The sequence below is a fragment of the Lissotriton vulgaris genome, chromosome 10 (assembly GCF_964263255.1).
Source record: "Lissotriton vulgaris chromosome 10, aLisVul1.2, whole genome shotgun sequence".
NCBI lineage: Eukaryota > Metazoa > Chordata > Amphibia > Caudata > Salamandridae > Lissotriton > Lissotriton vulgaris.
In genome coordinates, this window is record NC_141698.1 from 884,424,324 (window position 1) to 884,447,772 (window position 23,449).

Genomic DNA, 23,449 nt, shown 5'->3' on the forward strand with positions numbered 1-23,449 from the left:
TAGTCCTCTTAGAGTCCTTCTGCAGGTCTAGGAGTAAAGTGAAAAGTGTGTCTGAGGGAATAATTTTTAAAACTGGTGCCCATCCTCTTGAAGGTGGGATAAGCCTATTGAAAGTTCCTTTGAAGTGTATGTAATTCCTGACTTCCCTGCTCTGGCTTCATGCTGGCTGCAGTGACAATACGGAGATGACAAAGTCCTTTGTGTAAAGGAGCACAGCCTATTCAGCTTCAAGTGGGGCTGTGCTCAGCTCTGCCACCCCATCCTGCCAACAGATGGCCCATTCCATTCAGGCACACCTAATCCATCTATTGTGTGATTATCTGAGAATAATTCAAAAAGTCAATCTGTCCGTTACACCCAGTCATGTGACTCAAGACAGGCTGCAGACACAAAAGAGTTAAGGGCAGAAACATGCCAACCTGCTAAAAGTGAGATTATAAAAATTGTAATATAAAATTTGAATTTACCAATAAAGAGGATTTTTTATTACAATTTCATAGCTACTAAACATGAACTGACTACTTGTTCCCAATCAAAATGTATCACTTATGTAATAAGGAAACCCAATGTGATCCTGACCCTGGTCTAGACGCTCCTCATGCTGCACGGCTCCTCGCGTATGCCCGTGACCCCTGCCTCCTGCTTCCGCCGCGAGTTCGCGGCTCCTGCTGACTACTGCTGCCACTTTACTGTTTTTTCCCTCACTGTATTTCTGTTCGCCCTCTCTGTAACCCCCTTCGCATTTTGCGCTGTTTTGTTAGGCTTTGCCCCCCGTTTTTTTTCCCCCGCTTCGATCCTACTGTTGGCTCTCCAGCGCCCTTGCCGCCGTCTCTCCCCCTGATTCCCGTTGCTGCCCCTTGCGGCCACGCCCACTTTGCCTTCTGTATCCCTTCCCATTCGCCGCCTTGCTCCCGCCTCCCAGCTGTTCCTCCCTCCCACTTGGCCTCTTAAGGAGCACTCCGCACGGCAGTGAGTGTGTCCTGACCCTGGTCTAGACGCTCCTCACGCCGCACGGCTCCTCGCGTGTGCCCGTGACCCCTGCCTCCTGCTTCCGCCGCGAGTTCGCAGCTCCTTCTTACTACTGCTGCCACTTTACAGGTTTTTCCCTCACTGTATTTCTGTTCGCCCTCTCTGTGATCCCCCCGCATTTTTCGCTGTTTTGTTAGGCTTTGCCCCCCGTTTTTTTCCCCGCTTCGATCCTACTGTTGCGCTCTCCAGCGCCCTTGCTCCCGTCTCTCCCCCCCGATTCCCGCCACTGCCCCGTGCAGCCACGCCCACTTTGCCTTCTGTATCCCTTTCTATTTGCTGCCCCGCTCCCGCCTCCCAGCTGCTCCTCCCTCCCACTTCGCCTTTTATGGAGCACTCCGCCAGGACGCGCAGCGGGTGCGCCGTTTGCGCGCCGAAGGTGCACCAAAGGCAAGCCCGTCTGCGCCCGTCCGCGTCTGGACCGCGCCCAGCGCCAGGACCCCTAACCCCCGACGTTGCCAGCCCACACGACGGACTTACGACGCATCCACCCTCCACGCACTCAACGCCGGCCAAAACTCCACATGCTAGCAAGCCAGCCCGAAAGGCACCCACGGACCCTTCACCTGTCAAGCCTGCAAATGCAGCTGCCTCAGGACCTGCACCGCACCTGCCAGGCCAAGCACCAGAAACAATCACCTCAAATGTATCCTGCTCAACACCCGCTCCGTCCACAGGCACGCCGTCGAACTCTGGAACCTCCTCGACACAACAGCACCAGACGTCGTCTTCCTCACGGAAACCTGGATGAACGCATCCTCAGCCCCGGACATCGCCATAGCCATCCCATACCGCATCAACCAGACCGGAGGAGGCATCGCCATCGTCCACAAAAACACCATCCGAATCACGACCAACTCCGACGACACCCTCACCGCCGCCGAGCACCTTCACTTCCAGATACACACTGACCCCAAGACCAGCCTCAGAGGCACTCTCATCTACAGACCACCGGGGCCACGCACAAAATTCAGGGGAAGCCATCGCAGACTTTGTCAGCCAGCACACCCTAACCTCCCCAGACTACATCCTCCTAGGGGACCTCAATTTCCACCTGGAGAACAACAATGACAGCAACACCACCACCCTGCTGGACAACCTCGCCAACCTCGGACTCAAGCAACTGGTGGACACCCCCACCCACTACGCCGGCCACACGCTAGACCCCATCTTCTCCTTCAGCCACTCCACCGGACTACACTGGACAGATCACAGCTGCGTCCACTTCAACTTCAGGAGACCCACGACCCACCACCACCCACAACAGGTTCCCCGCAGAAGCTGGACCAAGATCACCACCGACCAACTCACCGCCTCCCTCAGCCAGCACCCTCCCACCAACACGAGGGACCCCAACGAATCAGCACGCAACCTCACTCAGTGGCTCACCAACTGCGCCGATGAACTCGCACCATTGAAGAACCCTCCCAGCAGACCCAGCAGCAAGAAAACCTTGTGGTTCACCAATGACCTCAAAAACTCCAAGAAGACCTGCCTGACCGTCGAGAAAGCCTGGCGCCACGACCAGACAACAGAAAACATGACAGCCCTCAAGAACGCCATCCAAAAACACCACCAGCTGATCTGCACCACCAAAAGGACAACATTCAAAGAACGACTGGACAACAACACCCACAACAGCAAGGAACTCTTCTGCATCGTTAAAGAGCTCTCCAGCCCCAGTGCCTGCAACAACGACATCACACCCTCGCAAGACCTCTGCGACTCACTCGCCTCGTTCTTTCACCGCAAGATCGCCGACATACACAACTGCTTCGGCGCACAGACCACGCACCCAACCACCGAACCAGCGCCCCCCACCACCACCCTCTGCACCTGGACCCGGGTCAGCACCGAAGACACCACCCGCACGATGAACACCATCTACTCCGGCTCCCCTACCGACCCCTGTCCACACCACATCTTCAACAAAGCCGACTCCATCATCGCACCCCAACTCCGGGACATCAATACCAGCTCCTTCGCATCCGCCACCTTCCCGGAGAGCTGGAAACATGCCGAGCTCAGCGCCCTCCCGAAGAAACCCACCGCGGACCCCACGGACCTCAAGAACTTCCGCCCCATCTCGCTCCTCCCTTTTCCTGCCAAAGTCATCGAGAAGACCGTCAACAAACAACTCCCCGCCTTCCTTGAGACAAACAGATCCATTGACCCCTCACAGTCCGGTTTCCGAGCAAACCACAGCACCGAGACCGCCCTCATCGCAGCCACCGACGACATCAGGTCCCTGCTCGACAACAGGGAAACAGCTGCCCTCATCCTCCTGGACCTCTCAGCAGCCTTCGATACCGTATGCCACCGCACCCTAATACAGTGCCTCAGCAACACCGGGATACAAGGAACGGCCCTGGAGTGGATCATCTTGTTCCTCACCGGAAGAACCCAGTGAGTTTGCCTCCCCCGTTCCGATCCGCGGCCACCAAATTCATCTGCGGCATCCTGCAAGGTTCCTCGCTCAGCCCCACCCTCTTCAACGTCTACATGAGCCCCCTCGCAGCCATCGCACGCCAACACAACCTAAACATCATCTCCTATGCGGGCGACACCCAGCTGATCCTCTCCCTCACTAACGACCCCACCACCGCCAGAGCCAGCCTCCAAGAAGGAATGAAAGACGTCACGGAATGGATGAAGCTCAGCCGTCTGAAACTGAACTCAGACAAGATGGAAGTCCTCATCCTGGGACCATCCCCCTCGGCCTGGGACGACTCCTGGTGGCCCCCTGCCCTGGGCATCGCCCCAAGCCAAAGGACCATGCACGCAACCTGGGATTCATTCTCTACTCCTCCCTCACGATGACCAAACGAGTCTATGCCGTCTCGTCATCCTGTTTCAACACCCTGCGCATGCTCCGAAAGATCTTCCGGTGGATCCCCACTGAAACCAGGAAGACGGTCACCCAGGCCCTCCTAACCAGCCGACTGGACTACGGGAACACCCTCTACGCTGGCACCACAGCCAAACTCCAGAAAAGACTCCAATGGATACAGAACGCCTCTGCACGACTCATCCTGGACATCCCCCGTCACAGCCACATCTCTGCCCATCTGAGAGACCTGCACTGGCTCCCCGTCAGCAAGAGGATGATGTTCAGACTCCTCACCCATGCACACAAGGCTCTTCACGACATGGGCCCCATTTACCTCAACAGCCGCCTGACATTCTACATACCCACCCGCCAGCTCCGTTCCGCCAGCCTTGCCCTCGCCACTGTCCCACGAATTCGCAGATCTACCGCCGGAGGAAGATCCTTCTCCTACCTGGCGGCCAAGACATGGAACTCCCTCCCCACCCACCTACGGCAGACCAAGGGCCATCTCTCCTTCAGGAAACAACTCAAGACCTGGCTGTTCAAGCAGTAGCAACTCCCCCTCCCTCCTGCGCCTTGATACCCTAGCGGGTGAGTAGCACGCTATACAAATCCGCTGATTTATTGATTGATCCTATGGGATAGGAAGGCCTCACAGTAGTAAAAAAAGGAACATAGGAGTGTTTGGCTACCAGGAGCACATGCCCATCCTTTTAAATGCAATGTACGCTGCTCTATAGGCCACCTAGGGCCTATCTTAAGTGTGATTTATATGCACTAAAATGGGAGTTTAAGGGTTACATTGCCAACTCCAATTGTCAGTTTAGAAAACTGCCTTCAGGCTCCAATGTCAGGTCTGGGACATAGGTTGAGGTGCTACTTAAGTGGTTTGTGAGTAGCATTTATTTTACAGGCCCTAGGTATAGGATATACCACACTACAAGGGACGTATGTGTAAATGAACTGTGCTAGCCAGGTGTAAGAAAATGTAACCATTTTTAGGGGAATGAACACAAGCACTTTAGAATGGAGGAAAGTAGGTAAACATTTAGGAGGACGATGACCCTAAGGCTGACAGGTCTAAGATGGAATGTGTCCTACATAACTTTTCAAAATATTTGATGCTGGCTTATCAGGTTGAGTGATCCTCTACCAATATATGCCTTCTTGCGGTCCTCCAGTGATGGTATTCTTTTGGATATAGGGCAGTCATTTGACAACAAAATGACAATGCTTGTGTGACTGTAAGTTCCTTTCTAATGAGGGCAGAACGTTTGAAATGTGTTTTTTGGGCTCAGCTGGTAATTGATGTGGAACAGATGTTGCCAATAAACACCCCCCTGGATGAATTGTGTATTTGATTCTGGATCAGAGTTATCCATTCAGGGGCATGGGTGGAACAGTGTGCCATTGTGTTTGTGTGTTGAAATTTTTTTTCGGGGGGATCTTTGAAATGTGAAACCATGTGTATTGCTTTTTGTTTGCTGCAACATGTGAAGTTTCTGATAATGTGGCTGATTTTGAAAAAAATCACTGTGCTTCTAATGTGTGCAAATGTTGTATTGTGAGAACTGTGTTTGCTTGTAGACTCTTATTTTATTTGATTTGTTCTTTGGTGTTTTTCCCTCAGTCAAGATAGCATTATTTCAACAACTATTGTGTTCTATGTAATAAAGCTGCTGTTTCAGTGTGTGGCTTGGTGTATTCTCGATATACTTGAAGTGCAGACTGGAGTGGATTTGAGCCTCAGTAGCCTATGTTACAACTTGATCTGACTGTAACGTTTGTGAACTGGACTTAGCTTACAGTTTTGTAAAGGACGTTTTCCATTTTTTATGGTAACCATTAGCCCTTTTTGATGGTACCCTTGCCTGTTCAATTGGGAGGATATATCCTCATTTACAGTCATTTCTCCATTCTACTTACATATTTGCATCATATAAGTGCTTTTCATGTGCAGATTATTCCACAACATGTAATGGACTACTATGCATACAAAAGATTGTAGAGTGTTGTGTTTAGAGTTATATTTGGACCAGTGCTTTATTTGTAAAGGATTGAGTGCTGTTCTCTCAAAATGAGTGTTGGTGGCCCCCACTGGCAACTTCCAGTTCAAATTAGGCACTGGATTGGACCTCTTTAAATTGCCAATAAGAAGCACATAAAATAGACTCATTCTAGTACTATTCATCATGGTTGTAATATGCTTTTTGAATCAGGAGTCCCTATTTTTACATCTTTTATAGTTGGCACCACAATGTGCCCTAGTATTGAAATTTTTCAAACCTTTTCACTCTCAGTGTCAAGGGCAGAGGTAGCTTCATCAAGAAGTAGCACTTTGGGCTTTCGTATAAGAGCACGTGCAATTGCAATTCTTTGCTTCTGTCCTCCAGAGAGCTGGGTTCCTCTAGCTCCAGCTCGTGTGTTGTATTTCTACATTTCAAAAGAAAAAGAAAAAAAATAAATGCATAATAACAGACAATGTCATAATATTCATGTTCTTCATACAATTAGCTTAAAACATGTACAGTGCCTGTGTGTGTAGAAGAACTGCTTTTTTCAGATGTTCTACCTGGATTTTATAGATCTAGATTGCTGGTATTTTGGACCAAGGATAGTGAAAGGCTAGTAACCAGCCATGACTGTTGTGCTATGTTTTATAAAAACATGGTGAGTGCTTGGAAACACTAACAGACATATTTGGCTTTTTTGTAAGTCCACAGTGAAATTCACAACAAGCAATATGTCTGGCTTATGAATGAAAGTGCCTTTTGTGGCATTGATCGGTTTATGCACTCAAGTGGCCATCATACAGGCCATCATACATGCACTCTATCATTCACCCTTCCACTCAGGCATCTATTCATCAGTTCAGTGACTCATTTTTACATTATGACACAACCTCAATAAAACACACATAAACTCAACAACATATGCATGATAAATTAAAAGAGTACAAGTAACAAAAAGAAAGAAAAAATACTGCCATCATGGCAGGTATATGATTATAATAACAAAGCTAAACATAGCACACATGTGTATTTGTAAAGTGCACGTATCACCCAAGGTCCTCAGGGCACTGAATAACAGATGTATATTGTTACCCAACTGAATGGTACTCATTTTATCGACCTCAGATGGAAGAAAGGCTGAGTGGACCCGACGGGATTAGAACACGTGACCATGAGGTCGTACACAGGCCCCTACAGTGGATGCATTAGTCCACTGCGCCACCTGATACGAAAAACTGACTGCCATGCATTCAGAGGTAAGCGGCGCAGTCGGCTATGTCATTGACTAAAACCACCCATGTAATATTCAATATGGGACTAAAAGCAATGAAAATTCGTTCACAACACAGCATGAAAATAATTTATTTTGTCTATCACTCAAAGAAAGGTGCAGAGAGCAGTCGGCTGTATTGTGTTTCCGCATGGTACCTAGATAAGCAAAAAAAACATATGTATATGTGTACTGTCCTAGCGACCTAGTATGTTAAAGACAACTGTATTGACAGTAACTATTTGTCCTTGTGAAATGTGTTCTACCCAGAAGTATGCTTGAGTCTGAATGTATGAACATAGTATCCTAGAGAAGTAGTAAAAACAATGGAAATCGCCATTGATGATCAGGAAAAAAAGAGAAAGTATATTCTGCATCCATGGCAAAAACTCCATGCCTGACAATGAATATTGTTTTTCATAATCTATATTTTCAGGATGAATCACTATAGGTGATTATCGCCAACAGTGATCTGGTTTGTAAGTACAAATAAAAAAATTGCTTGCAATAGTGCGCATGTCGTTTTTCTGGCCCTGACGAAAGCCATGTTGACCCTGAGAGGTTCTATATCAGGTGGCTTAAAGAAGTAGACCACACAAGGATAAGTGGGATCAATTTACATCCCACAAATATCCACCACTACTTTTAACATTGACCGGGATCTCCACACTAAAATAAAAATTTTCAGGAGATTCCAAGCCAATTTTAAAACACCACTCTCCACCATCACACGCACAGTCACAGATCCACAAGAAAAAAATCTCTGCTGTAATCAGGCATCGTTGCACACCCTCGAAGCATTCGGCAACCAGTAAGGAATGTAACTAAATAGGTTGGTGAGTGAGGGTTCTTTTAAAACACCCTGCTCGTTCCAAAGGTACATAGATTATGAGGCACTTGTATTTACAATAACAGTGGAAATAAGTAGCTTACTCATTCTTTTTTTGTTATATGAATCCTGTTAGGAAACATTAGAATAAAAAGAGGAGAAGTACAGAAAAGAAAGGGAAACTATAAAATGAGAAAAACTTAAAACTAGTAGACTGTACAACCAGCTTTTACACTGAAACACACTCATATTCAGGTGGATCTGCATGTGATCTGAAACGTCATCATTCACAGCGCAAGACAGTCAGTAACTGCTACCGATTGAACCATTGCCACATGCAATGTGCTATCATAGATGGAAGCAAAGTGTAAATGACACTCAGGCAGATGAATAGCACAGACCGGCAGTCACAAAGCTGTAGGAACGGCAGCAGTGGTATGCGGTGGTCCTGGCAAAGATTAGCAGCACATGCCGCTGCCGTGCAGCACCTCCAGCAGGACCATGCACCTTGTGCCATGTACCATAAAGTCATGGTACACGGTGCAAGGAGATGAGTGGTGGAACTACATGTGCCCCCCTAATGCCACTCCTCAGTGGCCTACGATGGAAGGAGGGCTTGTTTGGGGCCCCCAATATCCCTTTCCAACAACCATTTCATGGTGGTGTTTCCTTGGCAATGCAAATAATATCGAATGCTGCCCTGACTGCCACCCCATCGGGATCTCTGATCCTGGTAGGGGGGGTCGTCCGACAGATGTGGGTCTGACTGCCAGCACTGTAATTCGGCAGTCGGATGAAAGGGCTGCTGGCGGTTGGACCACCACTAATGGCCGGTCAGTGGCTATCCGACGGCTATCATAATCAGGTCCTATATTGCTTATATCAATGGATGCATGCATTATTTAATTATGACACAATCCTAGCAGATAGTTAAGAAGAAGAATTACAGTGCAAATCTTCACCCCATAAAATTTGTAAGAGTCAGTAACCAACACCAGAATCATTCCCTCCAAATGTAATGCATATCATTTCATGTAACTAAATATCTATCTGTAGGCTTTAATGCAGCGAATTGTCAATTTACGCTTAAACGCCTTTTGACTTTAACATATGCTTTTCAAAATCAATATGGCAGACCTTCTTCCTTTATCATAACTTTTCACTATAAACAATGGTTGGCTTGTTACCATAACCAACTCACATCGACTATGTTGATCGATAAGCCTTCCAACAAAGCAACAATCAGGTATACCATAATACAATTACAAATTGTACAAAATACAGTTGGCAAAAAAATATAAAATCCCTACAATATTAAATGTCTACTAATAGAGCCTAAAAAGGATTGCCATAGTGCTATTCATCTTTTCCCAGGAGGGTCACTAACACCAAAACCCTTGACTACCATTGCAATCTGCTAAATGCCATGTAAGAAAATTCATGTCTACAGTCGTTAGCACAGTGTAATAAGAACACATATTTAAAAGCCTATTGCCGGTAACGCAACCTTTTTCACAATAATTAGGTGAGAGATACTTGGTTTGTCATGACTTTTTATTTTAAAGAGATCACCCTAAAGAACCTGATATCACATTCCCAGTTAACTAATAAGACCGCTTGCTAATGCCAATGGCTTGACTCTATATACAACAGCCTAAGAGCGCATAAACTGGCAACCATCTGGCATACATTTATAAAACTACAAATATGAACAACATTACAATTGGGGGATCTATCCACAATGCACCCCCTCTCAATAGGATCTAACTAGAATCCTCACATTGAAATTCTACTCACTGTGTGTATCAGAGTGGGAGGCCAACACCAAAATCCTTGCCTACTATGGCAATCTGTGAGACAGCCTGAAACCTAAATATTATGATAGTAATCCACTGCAAGAGGCCTATTTGCTTTACCATGTTTTCACAATAAATAAGCCTGGCGTACTGCCTTTGTAATAACTTTTGATAATAAACAGGCCAGACCTATGGCATCAAGAATACCATTTCCCTGCATGCCAATCAAACTTATTGCTATTTATACTGGCTTGTCATCATAATCAATTCAGGCCTACTGTACTGAGCATAAGCTTTCCCACAAGGCAATCATGAGACATTCAATCATCAATTTGTAAATGCATACAAAAATGCAGTTGGCAAAGCAAAATACAATTTCTCCTAACAGGGTTTAACAAGGGCTCACAGTAAAAATCTTCTATACTTGTGGTTCGTCAGCAGAGGGGGTAACCAACACCAAGGGCCCGATGTAGGTCGGTCGGTAACGGCCGAAAATCGGTATTTTCGGCCGTTACCGATCGGTAAACAGGTGAATGGCATGTAGGGGGCATTATTTTACCGAATCGGTAAAATTACCGATTCGGTAATTTTACCGATTCGGTAAAATAAAGAATCGGTAAATTTACCGATTCGGAGCCTCCCATATGTAGGTGGGACTCTTCAGAGTCCCAGGAGCCTTAACGAATCGGTATTTTACCATCAAATCCAATTTGATGGTAAAATACCGATTCCGGTGTGCATGCACATGTGTGCATGCACACCTATGCCATGTGACAGGCAGACCTGCCCTTAGGGCAGGTATGCCTGCCACATGGCACCCGTGCCTGTTTTGGGGGTGCCAGAGGGTGTCAAAGTGACACCCCCTGCACCCTTGTGAAATTCGCTTCAAAGCCCAGAGGAATGAATGGGCATTACCGATTCGGTATTTACCGAATCGGTAAATACCGAATTCATCCGATTCAGTATTCCAGCACATCTGGAATACCTACATGTCGGACCCATTGATTTACCGATTTAAAATTACCGAATCGGTAAAATTCGGTAATTTAAAATCGGTAAATCAATTTTACCTACATCGGGCCCTAAGTCCCTTGCCTACTAAAGTAATATATGATGTTCCATATAGCAAAACTTATCTGAAGGCTTTCATCTACATTAATAACTTTCAAACCTTAAATCCCTTTTGGCTTTAGCATACTCGTTTCACAATATATGAGGTCTACTAAATTTATTGTAATGTTTCATCATAATCAATCATGCATATAGCTTTTGTCATTGGTTTATCACCATAAGCAACTAAAGCCTTTTGTACTGAGTGTAAGTTTTCCACATGCAAACCATTCAACGTACAAATGAATATAAAGTACAAATGCATATAAAATTACATTTGTCAAAATACAATACTTTGGGCCCGATGTAGGTGGCCGTTTCAGGCCATTTACCGACCGGTAACGGCCGATTTCGGCCGTTACCGACCGGTAAATGGCCAATCGGTATGTAGGGGCCTAAATCCAAGGCCACATGTAGGTAAATCTACATTTACAGAATCAGTAAAATTACCGATTCGGTAAAATACCGAATCGGTAATTTTACTGATTCTGTAAATTCCATATGTAGGTGGGACTCTTCTGAGTCCCAAAGGCCTAAACGAATCGGTATTTTACCATGAAATCCAACTTCATGGTAAAATACCGATTCCGGTGTGCATGCACATGTGTGCATGCACACCTATGCCATGTGGCAGGCAGACCTGCCCCTAGGGCTTGTATGCCTGCCACATGGCACCCAATCCTGTTTAGGGGGTGCCAGGGGGTGTCAAAGTGACACCCCCTGCACCCTTGTGAAATTCGGTATTTACCGATTCGGTAATTACCGAATCGGTAAAGCCAATTGATTCCTGTAGGCTTTGAAGCCCATAGGAATCAATAGGCTTTACCGATTCGGTATTTACCGAATCGGTAAATACCGACTTTTACCGATTCGGAATAAGGGAACATCTGGATTCCCTACATACCCACCCCTCACATTTACCGATTCTTAATTACCGAATAGGTAAAATTCGGTAATTTTCGGTAATTAAGAATCGGTAAATGTTACTTACCTACATCTGGCCCTATGTCTCCTAAGAGAGCCCGACAAGGACAATTATAGTGCATCTTCTATCCTCTCACTCGTTTGGGTTGATGATCAACACCAAAGCTCTTGCATACTACAGTAATCTGTGAAATACCTACATACAGGCTTTTGCAGAGGGTAATAACAATCCGTCTGTAAAAGCCTGTTGTCTTTAACACATGCATACATTAATGACTGCCCTCTTCCCATATGTCCTGCTGCCAGAAAAAAAACATAATGTTCAGAGGCATGTGTGTGCCTCTGAACGTTTAAGCTCAGGCAGCTGGATGAATAAATATTACAGCCGTGTGAATGGCAAGCGCTTACTTGTGAATGTACACAACTGTGTCTAATCAAAACATATACTCCTGGCTCCCAACACATGAGTGGAGCAACAGCTCCTCTCATGATGATTTTCACACAATTGTCTAGCAACAACAGCGCTGTCGAGCCAGATGATAAAAAATGAAATGCCCCATGTGGACTACAGATGGTCTTCTGTCACCCACATGAGGGACCAAAGCACAGATTGGGCTAAGAAATAGTCAGTCAGGTTGTGGTTTTGGCTTCAATGATGAAATGTCAAGCCAATACGTTTTTAGATTTTACTAATATATCTGATAGTATGTATGGCAACTAGAAGTGTGCCTTGAAGCAACAAGGTTCAGCTGCATGAGGTTATTTTTTTATTTGTATTTAGCCAATATAAATTGGAGATGCAAAAAAAGAAGAGAGAAAAACAAGAAAAGAGGGCTTTAAACTTTCAGTTTTTAGTTTGGGCCAATATATGAGGGAATACGATCACTCTTTTTACAGAGGGCATTTACCGAACATCTCGGACCCTCAATTGGTCCAACCTTATACCCCTTTCTTATCCCCTCCTTCCAATTCTCTTTCTCCATTATGACACGACACACTGAGATTCTGCTCCAGGACTGTCAGTCCAAGCCATCTTGGACATTCCTGGCCTGTATAGCTACCACATAATCATAGGACTAAATTAAACCCTATACAAATTATTGGAGGAAGAGACATCCTTAACTGAGAAAGATGAAAGGAGAAAGAAAATAAAAGCTACCACAGACGATAAATTAAATAATAATTCTTTACGCAGTTTTTTTTTACGTTTACCTACTCCTACACCAGTCATCCCAAACATTCCAAAATGTTTTTTTTTTGTAATGCGTGTTGCCCTATCCCGTTTTGCAATCTTATATATCGAGTTGAGCCATTCACACAGGGGTAACAGGCAGAATCCACTGAATGCAAAGTTCCCTGCGCGCCAATAAAATTAACAAAAACATAAAAGTTTTATGCTGTTTAGATATGTTAATTATCACATCCTCATCTGGTTTTACACCAAAAATAGCCTGCGGAAGACTCACCTTGATTTCACACCCCATAATGCTGGAAATTGTCTCACCTACTTTTCCCCAAAAGGTTTCGATGGAAGGACACCGCCAAAACATATGTGCTTCGTCTGCATCAGCTTCCCCGCATTTGAGGCACTTCGCAGTTTTGGTACCGATTTTGGATACCCTTCGCGGGGTCAAATACGCCTTATGAATAGTCAATAAATGATTTTTTCTTAGAGGTGCAGACTTGACACTTTGCCATAAAAAAGACAGAGATACTTGCCATAAAGTATCAAGATCGTAGCTTGTCAGCTCCTTCCTCCAAATTGATTTAAACCACGGCTGTGAGTCCTTCTGGGGTTGAACTAGCATCCAATACCATTCAGCAATTTCTTTTCGCCCCAAAGTGGTAGCATGTTTACGTTACAAAAGTTCATTACAGTTCCCACCTCTTCTCAGTGATTTGGCCCTGCTTGATAATTGTTAGAATTTGAATTTGGAGACAGCCCCCTCTGTAATGTCCTGTATCTTTTGCCATGAGATTAACTCCGACCCCTCTAGCAATTCACCCCATCTCTCGATTCTCTTTGCTTGGATTGGAACCGTAAGAGACTCTTGTAGGCATACTGGTGTTCCGGGGGAGTTCCAAATTGGGGCATAAATGCTATAATAGGGGAATCGTAGTATCACTCTTATTTGATACCAAACTATATAAGCTGCCAATAAAAATTTTAATTTCACTTTTTTGAAGAATTTCGGGTCTCCAAATTTAAAGAGTAAGAACCTGGATTGGAGCTGGAAACCTAATGTCAATGCCCGGAATAGTGGTGTAAATGTTGTAGTGTCACCCAATAGCTGCCTGAAGATTTTTAAGTGGAACGCTCTCTGGTATTGCAGGAGAGCTGGACTAGCAATCCCTCCATTTTCCTTCCTTCCCTGAGCTTTCGCCAAGCTATTCGGGGTCCATTTTTGGCCCAAATGAAACTAGAGAAAAGACCTTGGGCCAGATGGGGCATGTATGTGTGTCACATGGCACACAAGCCAGAATCAGGGGTGCAACAGGGTGTCAAAGTGACACCCTGTCGCCCTTGATAATTCGGTAATTATACCGATTCGGTAATTGCCATTGATTCCTAAGGGCATCAAGGCCCATAGGAATCAATGGCAATTACCGAATCTGTAAAGACCGATTCGGTAATTACTGAATCATAATGATTCGGTAAATGTTACTGAATATTTAACTACATGGCATTTACCGATTTGTAAATACCGAATCGGTAAAAATTCGGTATTTACAAATCGGTAAATGCCATTTACCTACATGTTGCCCAAGGTATTTTCTCTAGTTTTATTTGGGCCAAAAATGGACCCCGAACAGCTTGACGAAAGCTCAGGGAAGGAATGTGACACACATACATGCCCTTAGGGCATGTATGTGTGCCACATGGCACAGGTCTACATGCACAGATGTGCATGTACACAGGAATCCGTTATTTACCATGAAATAGTATTTCATGGTAAATAACGAATTCTTAAGGGCCTGTGGCACTGTTTTCAGTGCCAGCTACATCTAGATTTACCGATTCAGTAAATTTACCGATTAAGTATTTTACCTAATTGCTATGTATTAGGCCCCCTACATCTCAATCTCCAAATACCGGTTGGTAACGGCCGAAATCGTCCATTACCGACCGGTATATGGCGACCTTCATCTGACCCCTTGTGTCTTAGTTATACAATCCTTCTTAAACTCCAATGGAATTGAAATAAATAAAAACGTATACTTAGGTAAGATTACCATTTTTAACAGATTCGACTTTCCTAAAAAGGATAGAGGTAGTGAGTCCCATTTTTGCAATTGTGCCCTAACCTTAGATGTTACTTTATCAAAATTTACCTTTGGTAATAATTCGAGTTTCTGAACTACCTCTATCCCCAAATACCTAATGCTACGTCGAATCTGATCACACTTATAGTACGTATTCCATTGCATAACTTCTGTCTTGACTGGATTAACTGCATATCCCGATACTTCCCTGAAACTTTTTAGAGTATCCCAAATGGCTACTATTGGGTCTTGAAGGTGTCCTGTAAAGATCATTAGGTAATCTGCATAAAGGATTATTTTCTTTACCCATGCATTACACGAGAATGGAACAATACCCTTACCCTCCCTTAGTTTGATTGCGAGCAGCTCTATGTATAAATTTAACAGTAATGATGAAAGGGGTCCCCCTGCCTATTGTAACCTGGGATGAAATGGTACCATTTAGCCAAAACTCGGGCAACAGGATTTTTATATAATGATTTAATTGCTAGGAAGAAATTACAGCCTAAATTAAAGCGTTGAATTTCTTCTTGGAGAAAAAGCCAATTGACCCTGTCAAACGCTTTAGCTTTGTCACAAGTCATTACAGTTAAGGGCATGGCATTTACAGTAGCTATATCAATTGTGCCTATTAATTTATGTGTTAAATCGTGCAAATGCCTGCCCTTAATAAAACCCTTCTGATCATTATGAATCAAGATGCAAAAAAAGAAGAGAGAAAAACAAGAAAAGAGGGCTTTAAACTTTCAGTTGTTAGTTGCGCCAATATATGAGGGAGTCCGATCACTCCTTTTACAGAGGGCATTTACCGAACATCTCAGACCCTCAATTGGTCCAACCTTATACCCCTTTCTTATCCCCTCCTTCCAATTCTCTTTCTCCATTATGACACGACACACTGAGATTCTGCTCCAGGACTGTCAGTCCAAGCCATCTTAATCTCAAACCAGCTAAATCAATAGACCGACCGCCCTCTCCAACCTCTTTGTAATTACTTGTGTGTATATTTTGAGCAGGGAGATCGGTCTATATGACTGGCAGAGTTTTGGATCTTTATTGGGCTTTAATATTATAATGATTGTGGCCAAATCCCAGGATACAGGGAAATCTTGTCTATAATATAGATGGAATTAAACAAATCAAGCAGAATGGGGGCAAGTTCCTCTTTCATAAGAGTACATTTTGTTGGGGAGGGCATCAGGGCCAGCAGCTTTACCTTTCTTTAAGCTTTTAATAACCTTATAAATTTCATCAATTGTGAATAGAGTCAATAGTTCCTCTCTAATTTCATCACTAAAGTTTATATCTTGTAAGAAAGCTGCTATTTAACCCATACCTGGATTTAAATCCTCTGTGTACAAATTCTGAATTTATTTGACAAATTCCTGTTTTATGCCCCAATCGTCAGTGATTCTAATACCTGCTTATTATATTCCTAGCTTGGTCTGCCCTTATTTTTCACGCTAGAAGTTTACCGCAACCTTCCCCATACTCTTAGTTTGCAAGTTTGCTCACTTCCCATCTTTATTTTACTTTAATCTCCCAAAAATTGGCTAAATTGTTCTTTGCTTTTGTTTACTCCGATTCAGAAATTGAGTTTTGAGAACAACCTAGATTCCCCTTTGCCTGCTTAATTGCCTCTTCTAGTGCCTGGAATTCTGCCTAGTCCTTTTTCTTATGGTATGCACTGCCAACTAATGTCCCTCTAAGAGGTGCTTTGTACGCATCCCATACTTTATCTAAAGGGGCAGTATTCAGATTAAAAAGAAAAAATTCATTTGCAATCTGTTTCAGTTTTTCTATTGTTGGGATATCTGAAAGTAAAGATCGATTTAAAGTCCAGCGTCGTTCATCTGTTTTATTCCTTAACTCAAACTGTAATGAGACTGCCGAATGATCATACAGATGCTTTGGGATAGGTACCACATTTCTAATATGTTTGCTAATCGACACTGATACTAAAAAGAAATCAATCCTGGGCCTATGGCCATGTTTTTTATTATGAAATGTATATTTTCCTGCTTTTGATCCTGCCTTAAAATTCCTTATACCCCAAATATCCACAAGTCCTAAGTCTTGAATTAGTTGTTTTACTGTTGCTCTAATTTTTGGTACTGCCAACGCCGCCCTCTTAGATGGTGTGTTCTGTTCTGCATTCAAGGGAATATTAAAATCACCTCCCAAAATGAGGGGTACATTCACCTCGATTAAGCGTAAAAATAATGTTTTTAGAGGAGCTGGTTCATCTGAATTTGGGCCATGGTAGCCTACCAGTGCAAGCCAAATGTCCTGAACCTTAAGCTTTGCAATTAGCCATCTACCTGATGGGTCCACTTGGGGTTCTCCTAATATACTCTGACAGGTTTTTTTTAACCAAGATTGCAACTCCTTTTACTTTAACAGTTTGGGAGGTGCATATCCAATAATCTATCTATGGCTGACGTCTTAAGATTTCTAGCCTTTCCTCTTTAACAATATGTGACTCTTGAATGAATATAATATCCGAGTCACACAGCTTCAGATACTCCAAGATTTTCTGTCTTCTAGATGGAACCCTTAAGCCATTGACGTTCCATGTCATAATTTTAATGCAACTAGATTTTGTTAAAACTGCCATTCAGTAAATAATACTACTTCAATTTTCCAGGTAGCTTAAAAAACCAAAAGAAAAGCTGTATCAATTGAGGACTTTTTTATTATTTTTTCCCACATGCTCCCCCACCCTTTGTAAAAATGATATATATATATTTTTTTTACATTGTAAATTCTTACCTGTGGCCCACCCCTCCTTCCCTGGGGAACACTCCCAAAATTCTTGAGGTATAATAATAATACACCTCTATTTGAGCGCTCCTACTTTTGAATGGGCTTTTAAATACACTTTTTATTGTGGCTGTGCTCTAATTGCAGAAAATGTGATATTTGCCTTGGCACTGAGATCTCAAAATTCCGGAATAAATTTACCAAGCTCCCATTGGCGGTCCAGCGTAGTACGAGATATATCTGACCTTATGCGATATGACCAGTCATTTTTCTTGTATGAACCTGCTTTTAATGCTCCTGAGAGAATCCTCTCCTTCAGTGTATATGTTCTGAATTTTTCAAAAATCCTTCTGGCTGTCTTTCTGCCGGTACGGGCAACAAAGGGGTCTCGGTGAACTCTCTGTATTTTTTCTTCTAATGAAGCTTGATCGAGATCCCTAGTCTGCTCCACTATAAAAGTAACTACGATAGCCTTTATGTCTCCCCCTTCTGAGCCCTCCGATACATTTAATATTCTGAGATTGTTACATCTCACGTGGTTTTCGAAGGCTTCTATCTTGCCTTTTAATTCTTGCTCGTTCTTTTTTAGATTTTGTTATTTCCAGCTGATTTCCCACTACCTTCGCTGCAAGCTGCCCATATGCGTTCTCCATAGCGCCCACTCGTTCCACTAAGCAATCTATCTTCTCTTCCATTGACTCACATTGCCCCTGAATTTTTTGCTGGTTATTTTCAGATGTGACAAACCTCTGTATTATCTCAGATAACATTATCTTCATTAGCCTCTCCAAATTATTTACATTTTACTGTATCAGCAATGATCCTGATTCCACTGTCCTGTCTAAATGAACTATTTTTTGTAGGTATTAGTGAAATAGGATCCTCCTGAGAGCCTATGATCGTGGCCGAATTCGAATTCATATTCCTGATCAATTCTTGCTTTTGCAGCGTGGTGTTATCAAATTTTCGTGATTCAGGATTAGCTTTTATTTTGGTTACTGAATCCTGGGTTTGGGCTTTGAAGTATGAGCGCAAAGAGGGTGTAATTTTTACTTTCTTAGGCTTCCCTTTTTCTTTTTCTGTTCCTTTCTCTTTTACTGAGGAGCTTTTAGGAGGGTTATACCCTTGGGTCAAACCAATATTCAAATCCACCCCTGTTTGTGCTTCTGCTACAGGGGCAGGAACAGGCAGCTTGACCAGACTGGGCTCCATTAATGTTATTGGTGCAATTACTTGAAGTCTTGGTCTTGGGTTCGCTATGCTTACTGTGAGATCTTCCCCGCCGCAAACCCCTTACTGCTAGGTGGCTCTTTAAGGGGCCCGATCTTTAATTTCTCCTGCAGCTTGCCCTCCCTTTGCCCTTTCCTCCTCTTCTTTCCTGGGGTTTTTCTAGAGATGTTGCCCCCTATCCAAGCTGCGCCCTCCTCCAGAGCTTCCCACTCTTGAATCCTTACCGGGGTCATGGATATAGGCTCCCCTCTCGCTCTTTGGGCTCTTTGGGCTCCTGTGCCCTTATTCTGACAAATTGAACGGAGTCGCCTGCATTGGCCTCTCCAACTGAAATTACTTTTTTTGCCTGAATCTTGAAGGGCGATTCTGTGCCGGCAACCCCCCTGTGCAAATGCCCGACTCTCGCTGCTGCGCAATGACTCTTTCTGAGCCACGCAGCTGCCTTCCTTCAGACGCCTCCCAGCATTGCCATAGTGACTTACTCCGTGGCCGGGGCCGTCCGCGAGGAGAAGATGCCCGGAGCAAGCCGCACAAGGAACACGCCAAACACACCTGACCACGCCGAAATGCCGACAACCTCGATAAAAGGACCCCCCCAGAAACCTCAGGACCCTCAGAGCTTGATTCCCGCAGCCTCCATATATGAGCAACAGCTCCGTTCACACTCACCCATCCGCCCGGTAGGAAAGCTCACAATCGTTACAGATTAGCGGCCGCCATGTTCCCCCGATACTGTATCTGCAGCTGCATAAGGTTCATATGTAACACAAGTGCATTTTGCCTACTTACATGTTTTACGTTTATAACTAAAGCCTAACTGGCCTATTAAAAGAGAAGCTGTGGTAGCGTACATATTGGTAAGCTGCCACACTGCTCAAAAGGCTCCTGAAATCTGGAATCATTAAGGTTAGGAAACCTCTCCAAACAACATTGTCGTGGCATAAAAATACACACCCTGAGTAACTATAGATTTTTAGTACACATCACAAGAATGTTTTTTATAAATGTTGCTACCTTTCTGCCTTTCTGATACAGTATTAAACCTGTGGGGTCACTGCTGCTGGTAGCCGAGGCTTCCTACAGTATATTTTATTACATTTTCGCCTTCATTGGAGAACTGGATATTTCCTCGGCGGTGTGAGCGCGCTAAGGCCCACCCTTACCAGAGGACGGGAAAGTTAAAAATAAGTGAAAAATCAGTGCAAAAAAACAACAAACTAACAAGTAGTGGGATTTACCTAGCGTATCCTGCAACCGGACCTCGAGGTCCTGTTGCAGGATACGCTAGGTGCCAAACGGGTGTTGGGCGTTGCAGGAGTGTGCCATTGTCACCTCCACACCCCTCCCGAGACCTATGGGGTGTGGATCTTTTAATCTACAAACTATACAGGTTCCTCAAATACTGAGGTAAATCCCACTGCTTGTTGGTTTGTTGTTTTTTTGCACTTATTTTTCACTTATTTTTTAATTTCACGTCCTCTGGTAAGGGTCGTCCTTAGCGCGCCCACACCACCGAGGTACACATCTAACGGTCCTGAAGAAAGCCCAGTAAAACTACACATATACGGGCAGAAACATGTCGACCCCACTTTAAGTGGAAAATAACATTTGGTAGATTTCCAAACACATACAATTTTAACCATGTCAGGCTGACCACTGAATAAAAATGTTTCTTCTGGTACAGCTCCTTGACATTTTTAAACCACCATTTTTTCACACTATTGTCACAAAAAAACAGCTCTGCAGTATTCTGGCGTTGTAGCACACCAGGGAGGCACTCGGCTTCTCCTGGTGGGCCCGATGATGAAGCATGTCACTACCCAGGGTGGTGAGTGAGGGCTTCTAAAAAATCCCTAATGATTTCCAGTGTGAAATATTCACGTTGATTCCTTCTCTGTCCCTGTGCTTACACATATATTTCGCTTGACACTCTTTTGTTATTTAACATAGATCTATTGGATCCATCAAAGGGTCTGACTCCATATATCCCTGACCCTCTAAGAGTATTTCCTTTTAATTGGGTCAACAGAAGATGGGTACACCTCTCCTGATATGGCTCCCACGAAGTGTAAAGCCTACTATATATCACTGATACTTAGTCGAGGTATTGGTGGAAATTACATTTTATATCAGCTTTTAACTTCCACTGGATTTTAACTTCCACTGGAAGAAGAGATTGAAGGATAACATCACCAGAGACAAAGAAAGTTTCATTTGGTTTGAAATAATCCCCTATATAGGACACTATTTCCATAAAACTACAAAGGCAAATAGTTTTTTCCCTTTCCAGGTGCCTGCAAATTACAGTGCCCACCTCAACCCACTACCATAATCCTCTAACAGTTGTTCTCCTCCATTGGGAGGACAGGTTGGGATTTTAGCCTCAGGTGGATTCCAGGAAAGGTGAATGCAAGCTACACCCTACGCCCAGCCACCGCCCCGCCAAACTCGTGGTCAGGCCGCTCTGCAGATTACAAGTTAAACCTATGTCTAGAGAGCTTTTTTGAGGCATTTCCATGGCAGTGCCTATAAAAACAGGCACCACAATGGGAACGCCAAACCAGTTCCTGCACAGCATGGACTTGAAAGTCCATGCCGTCCAGGAACTGGTGTGCATGCTGTGTGCATACACAGGGTGTGGAACCACCATGAAAACCATAGGGGAGGGAAAACTCATAATATCCTCAGTGGTACCATGGCTGATGTGCTCAACAGGGAAGGTGAACTCACATTAGATATCGGGTATTCAGAAAGGGGAACAACCACCTCACACTTTCCCTATTCTTTTACACAGTTTTTCCACTGGGAAATAATCAGTGCCTTCCTACAGTCAGTCCAGACAGAGAAGAGGAATCCTCTGTTGAGTGGTTTTATTAGCCAAAGAATGGGACAGAAATTCCAGGACACCTTGCTCACATACAAGGAGAAGAAACTCTTTAGATAAGGAGAATTTCCTTGCTCAAAGGTAATCCTCCTGAAAGTATCCTGCATGGGGACAGGAGCTGGCTCCTAATCACCAAATAGTATTTGTGTTGTGGAAGGGCACAAATGCTGTCCAAAATAAATTCCAGCTCAAGGAGCTGGAAGGTAAATGAAAACCAACATTTGGAGACAGTGCATTACTCATTCTACTGGTTCTCTGCCTACCAGACTGATTAGGTCATTTTAAGATTTTTTTTTATTTTTTATATTTTATGTTTAGTTCTTTTTCAAAAACAGTGGAATCAGAAAAAAATATAAATTCACAAACAACTTCTCTACATCCTCCAATCAAAAGTACAATGAAGCAGTCTAATGCATAGTGTAAGCCAGGAAATGTCAGCAGATATAGCGTGTGCTGCGGTGGTGCATCTTAGGTAATCAATACAACAACTATACAGAGGTATGTCTCTTGAGGTTACATTGGCTATCTCATACTCGATGAGTGTGACCTGCCTTTCTGCCAATTTCTGAGCGATCTAGCATTGTGACAAGCTTAAATAAGTGCTATGAGTGTGTTGGTCCTTTTCTGAAAGGGGATCATATATACTGGGGCTAGCCTGTGGAATCTGCATAGCAGTAAAGTCTTTGGCCATGTCTTCTCCGTATGCTGCATCTTTGAGCCCATCCATAATCTAGGGGGCAGTCTTTTCATCCACTTTTTCAGGAGTTGGAGCTGCACAAACAGAAGCAGTTTACGTTCTGACCTAGGATTTTTTTTGTAACAAAGCACAGCAACAGCACTGTAGCAGGGTTTCCGTTCTCCCACAGAACTGTGCACAGAGATCTAGAACCTGGGTGAGTTAGGGTGACCCAAAACTCACCTTTGTTTCAGAAATCCCCTTACCAAGCTAGCTACAGTGTCTCATCGGTAGTAATAACTTCCCAATGACTTAGACAATCCAGAACATGAACTTAGAGTACCTCAGGAATCGTGGAACACATGAACACTCTTTCATTATATAATCATTACAAACCGAAACTGGGAGGCAAAGAACACACGTGCAAGTTTGAAATGTTTATTTTTCAATGCAAAGTTCTCAAACGCAGTATCTTGTATAATATTAACATACATATTATAAAAATCAGAGTTAGCAGCATAGTCACTAGTCCAAAGTAAGCGAACGGTGATAGCATATTATAATGCAAAATCTATAGAAATCTGTATCACCTATATTTCGCGCACCCTATTCAGAATATTATATTATATCTAAGAAGGTCTCATTGGGGTTCTAGCAGGGCGGGCCCATACCTCTAATTCTCAGTAGGAGGAGATCACATCAACAGCTACCAGCTCTCTGCATGCGAAGCATCAAGTGTGTTGATTCATTCCCTGTAACTCTATCTTAAACCCGAGTAGAGCCCAATGTTGGCAGCGACATTATTTGTGTTATGTCTAATGTGGTGCGAGGATCA

General features: G+C 43.9%; 1 protein-coding gene across 1 annotated transcript in view; it reads right to left on the bottom strand.

Annotated features, from left to right (window-relative positions):
- Positions 1-23,449, bottom strand: part of LOC147688945 (ATP-dependent translocase ABCB1-like) — a 1,419,218-nt gene that overhangs the window by 98,704 nt on the left and 1,297,065 nt on the right. Inside the window, exon 27 of the mRNA XM_086941842.1 lies at positions 6,143-6,289. Within this exon, the coding sequence (XP_086797968.1) occupies positions 6,143-6,289 (147 nt within the window). The remainder of the gene's footprint in view (positions 1-6,142; positions 6,290-23,449) is intronic.